We start from the raw sequence: 5,628 nt of genomic DNA on the forward strand, positions 1-5,628 counted from the left end.
ATCCTTCTGGTGACTTCGAAATGCTTGCGGAACCTCTCGGAACTATTCCGGATATTGATGAAACAATTCCACAAATATATTCTCATCACCCCCGTCCTACTAACACTCAACAGATCATGATTACCTTAAGTTTGTGACCCCGTAGGTTCGGTAAACCATAGACATGAATGAAACCCCTTCGTTCAATGACCGATAGCGAAACTGTGGACATCCATATCGGTCCCTATGATTACACGAATGATATTCGAGTGAACCTTTGGTTATCATGTGATGTTCCCTTTTCTTCGCGATACTTTGCAAAACACGGTGTGCATCGGTATCCTCCAGAGTCATCACCATGCTCACTATACCGTTGCTCTCGTTACCGGTTTTGTTCTTCTTTCTCGTTGACGTGTTCCGGCATCCCCGTGACGTATTCACCTATGTCTGGCCAGACGATGATGGATGCCGTCACACCGAGAGGGACCTAAGAATATCTCTCCATCATCGGAGGAGCAAATCCTACTCTCGAGCTGTCCGGTCACTTGTCAAACTTTCCGGTGAGCCTGAAAGTTGTCGTTATGATCACCTTGTTATAGATGACGTTTGAGCTACCCCAAAGCCCACCGCCCGGTAGGAAGTGACGGAGACACTCTCATGGTCTGAGGAAGTAAAACACATGTTAACACTCCGTGTTATAACAGATGATTTTAGATGATATGATCACATAGTATAACAAACACGTATTGGGTCGATTCAATATGATCGTTCTTCTAACGTCATACCCTCAATGTTGTTTTAGGACTATGTTACACTTAATGATATCCTAAGATCGAAAAAACATGATCACCAACAACACTTGAGCCGGTCTTAGAGGCGAGACCATGACCCTATTGTTTACCTTTTATTATTCCACACGTGCATATGAGTTTTCCACTAAATCGCATATTCCAGGATCATAGCAGTTATAGCATGGAATATAAACTCTTAACTATGAATAATGGAAATATAATAATACAATATTATTGCCTCTAGGGCATATTCCAACACTACCGACGGTGATTCCATCCCGTCGACCGCATACACGGTTGACGGCAGAGTAGGCCTCCGAAACCCCGCCTCTCCGGATCCTATACGGGAGAGGGGAGATTAGGTTTTGGGGAGCGTCTCCTATGCGACTGCTCGCCACCGTCCGTCTATGTCTGCGTCGCCTTCATCATCACCATGTCCACCACCAACAAAGCCGACCGTGCCGCCGCTGAGAAGCTTGAAGCCGAGAAGAAGGCCACCAAGGACACACTGCCGCCGCCGCGGCCTCTACCTGGTCGATCAGAGGGTATAACTCACTTATCCCGCTCTTGTTTATTATGTTTTAGCCGTACTAGTGATTTGCATAGATGTTTCTACTCTCTATCTAGTACGCGATAATATGATCAAGTATCTATATGTGCTTAGTGCTGTTTACGTCATGCTCATGATTTATTCTTGGATTGATTTAATCGAAAAATGCCTATTTATTCAGCAGATGTTTCTTCGGCTGATACTTACATTTCTTTGACAGTATATTTGACCGACCCCTACATGCCTAGCTAGATGATAGTATGACTTTCTTCATGACATGTACTAGAAACCAGTGACATCTCGCCAGTTGACCATCAACCTGGATCGATCTGAATTAGGAAATCAAGAGCAAGAGTACCTCACATATTAACTCACCCTGCCACCACCAATTCAAACTGAGCAACCTAGCAAGCTTTTTTTAGGCAAAAGCTAAAAGCATCTCTAAGGAAGATCCCCAAAACGGCCCCATATATTCGGAAAGACTGGCCCAACGGGCCTTATCAAACCGCCCCCGAATGTCTGGATAGTCCGGACTATCGCAAACCCATCCCAAATATGAAGCGGATATGGGACGATCTGAATATGTCCACTAGATTGACCCCGTCTGTTCTGGCCCACCCGAGACCCAACAAAATCCACTCCCCTGGCGCGGGTAAACCCTAATCCTACCCCACTCTCACTCTCATCTCCTATCCTCTCTTCTCTGGCCCGGTCCCTTCCAGTTGTTCCCACCATCATGCCCGGATCCGGATCCAGATCGGAGCACAACATCGAGTGGAGCTCCCTACTGCGGAGGACGCCCAGGAGCTCGCCGAGCGGATCGCCCACCGGTGGTCCAAGGTCAAGACACGTGAACCAGTGCCATCCAGCACCCCGACGCGGATCTAGCAGCCCGGCGCCATCCCCTCCTTCAACGCCATCGCCGCGGCCTGACAGCGACTCCGCTCAAGGAGGGCGTTGAGGCTTCACATATCGAAGCTGAGAAGAAGGCAGAGGAGCAATCCTGGACTGCTCGTGCCCTCGCCGGCCTGCAGAACCCCTACGGCACCTCCATGGCCGGCGACTCCTCCAACTCTTACGGTCCCGACGACGGTCCCTATGCCATTTTTGAGCTGTACTACCACCAGGGAGATGCTAAGGGGAAGGGCAAACACCGGTGAAGATGCTATTTTCTTTATGTCCTTTGTCCTACTATATGTTGCATGTAGAATATCTTATGCATGAACTATGTCCTATCTGTCCTATGTTTGAACTATGTGCTATCGAATGTTGCTATGTTGATCAATGTTGCATGGATTTAGAGCATCTACGGACGGTCCCCTCAAATCCTTGTTCGCAGACACGCCTGGTCACTAACCGGACAAGAGAGAGAAGGAAAAAAGATGACCCAACCGGACCCCTCACATCATCTATATACGCCCGGGCTATCCGCAAACCCTCATATTGAGAACAAATATGGGAGGATACGAGGACTCGCGGACGTGCCTGGTCAGTCCACCATTTAGGACACGACCTAACCCGGACCACAATTTTCTCTTTATTTATTCTTTCTTTTGTTTTCTCTCTTCATCTTTATCAATCACGTGCAAGTGACCGGAGATATAAGAAAGAAAATAAGAAACATGAATGCATGTACGGACAAACAGGGCTTCAAAACAAACACGCCAAGACACTGACTGGACGCTGGACGGACTCCCATTTGTGGTTGGAGGAACTGGTTGGATATGCTCTAATAAGTAATTACTACATCAATTATTGTGCTAGTGCTAGTTGATAAGACCACATGAACATGGACACAAGGTGACAGATACATCCCCATTTTGGAAACAGGGTCAAGGAGCTAGGCAAGTCTGGGAACCAGCCAAACGCGAGGAGGCAGCAGGATTGGCCCCAGTTGTTCCCATCCACCCCAAAAGCATTGGAGCAGACAAGATATTTTCGAAGAGAGCGCAGCTGCATCGTAGCGTCTGTCCAAAAGCTTAAGCGCATGAGGAGAGGGCCCGGCCCCAGCGCCCATAGTATTTTGTTACTACAACCACGGTCCATATTTGTCGCGTTGTCATCATCTGATGCTATGTGCTGCTACAAGGGAAGCATAGTGTGTGATCGAGCTAGGCGATTGATCGCATTACCAACACAGTGCGAGGAGACGCACAAGTTGACAACCTGGTATGTGCTAGCTCCTACTCCGCGGCCAGATCGAGAGGAACAAGCTAGAGAGAGACCACGTCCAGACGATCGAGGCAGTTGGAGTTGGGTTAGCTGGGCTTTGATTTTGTGTTGTCATTTCTTGCACTGTTGGAGCACGCTCTGGTCCAAAAGGCGGCACGGTTTCAGCGATATATCACCGGAACGCGATGGCGACGCCAAGAAGGCTGGGGATCGATCGACATGCTACTAGTAGCGTGTGCGAAGGATCTGTTTTCCAAGCTCACATACGTCAATTATACTATATACATTAATAACCAACTATATACATTAATAACCACGAATGGGGTAAGGTCATCACTCATGGGTTACAGTATTAGTTTAGGCGTTTAGCGTCCTCCTGTCAAGCACGCTGCATAAAGTTTGCCGGCCACCGGCCCCTCTCTGCTAGCAATCAGACCTGCCTGCTTGCCCTTTTGAGGGATATTGACGTCCGGTAGTGACATAGAGTAGAGGGAACTCCCAGTGCCTGAGGTCCGCCACCCGGTCGTGGTGGAGAGCAAGTAGGCAGCTAATCGGGAGCTCCCTGTGGCCCGGTAGCACATAGGATATAGCTAGGATGGACGGCCTCCACACGGAGCTCGCGCTGGGGCTGATCGGCGAGCTCGAGACGGCGCCGTTCGTGGCCAAGACGTACCAGCTGGTGAGCGACCCTAGGACGGACGCGCTTGTCAGGTGGGGGAGGGACAACAACAGCTTCCTCGTCACCGACGTCGCCGGCTTCTCGCAGCTCCTCCTCCCATGCTTCTTCAAGCACGGCAACTTCTCCAGCTTCGTCCGCCAGCTCAACTCTTACGTGAGTAACTAGTGAGGCTTCCTTTCCCGTGCCGCCTTCCTTTGGCCTTTGTTGTCCTAGTAATACTAGTGATCCGTAGTCTGTTAATGGTACTCGACCTAGGCTTGCACGTGCACTGTACTCTTGCGAAATGTCTGCTTAATTTGTTACGATGAGATTGATGTGCAGGGCTTCCGGAAGGTGCACCCGGACCGATGGGAGTTCGCGCACGAGTCGTTCCTGAGCGGCCAGAAGCACCTTCTGCCGCGCATCGTGCGCCGCAAGAAGAAGCGCGGCGAGGCCTCTTGCTCGTCTCTCGTCGGCGGCGGCGAGCAGCACGTGGTGGCCAATATAGGAGAGGAAGTGGAGGAGGAAGAGGACGACGAGGGGAGGGAGGCGCTGCTCGAGGAGGTTCGGAGGCTGCGGCAGGAGCAGACGGCTATTGGGGAGCAGCTGGCGCGGATGAGCCGGCGACTGCAGGCGACGGAGCTGCGGAGTGACCAGCTCATGCCCTTACTTGCCCGGCTCGACGAGGATCCCAACGCCACCTCCCTCCACCTTCTTCAACAGGCAGCCGAGAAGAAGCTCCAGCGCATGCAGTTGCCTACCCGTGATTTTGCTTCCTTTCCCATTGTACCCCCGCTTCACCCGGCGCCTTCACCGCTATTGGCTCTCGGCGACACGGCCATGGGCGGAGCCAGAGTCGGGCAATGGGCGGAGTCGATGCCACTGAAACTCCCAACCTTCGAGGAGCCCTCTGCGAGCTCCGGGGTGCAGCAGGTACCGGAGTTCGAGGGCGGCGGCAGGGATAGCGGCAGCGGCATGGGCATAACTAACAGTGGGACCGCAGTGGAGATCCCCTTCCCGTTCTGCCTGCTTGGCCAGTGTTTCTTCTAAACATGGCGCATAGTGCATGCACTAGCTTCTTGTACTTAGTGTACTTACTAATTTAGCAATCATTTGTACACAACTTTTTTTCTACGAAAAGTCTGAATCAATTATAGGAGTTGGGTACAAAGCACTCCAGACATAACAAAAATTATATCGAGGTCCTACCACTACCACCGCCAGAACAAGTCGCCGACACGTCATTGTCACCGTTCCCCTACCGGAGTCGGCCTGACCTTGTTCATGGCAGCCGGGAAGTCCTCATGCACGTGGGCCTAAGGACTAGCATCCTAGAGCCATGGTCGTCTTCGTCGTTGAACCCTAGAATCGAAAGTACATGTCACCATTGCATACACACAACAAGAAACCCTAACCCTCGCAAGCTTTCGCTGCCCCATGTCCTCTTTTTCCCATGAGCGATCACCTGCATGCTGAGA

The 5,628-nt window shown here is 51.0% G+C and overlaps 1 protein-coding gene across 1 annotated transcript; it reads left to right on the top strand.

The window, feature by feature from the left end:
- The first annotated feature begins 4,023 nt into the window (after positions 1 to 4,023).
- On the top strand, positions 4,024 to 5,257 carry LOC109781097 (heat stress transcription factor C-1a-like). The gene is made up of 2 exons (XM_045234449.1): positions 4,024 to 4,324; positions 4,481 to 5,257. Exons 1-2 carry the CDS (start codon positions 4,088 to 4,090, stop codon positions 5,198 to 5,200), a joined length of 957 nt encoding a protein of 318 aa, XP_045090384.1. The 5' UTR covers positions 4,024 to 4,087; the 3' UTR covers positions 5,201 to 5,257.
- Positions 5,258 to 5,628: the final 371 nt, after the last annotated feature.

Source organism: Aegilops tauschii, chromosome 3 (assembly GCF_002575655.3).
Source record: "Aegilops tauschii subsp. strangulata cultivar AL8/78 chromosome 3, Aet v6.0, whole genome shotgun sequence".
Classification (NCBI taxonomy): Eukaryota; Viridiplantae; Streptophyta; class Magnoliopsida; order Poales; family Poaceae; genus Aegilops; species Aegilops tauschii.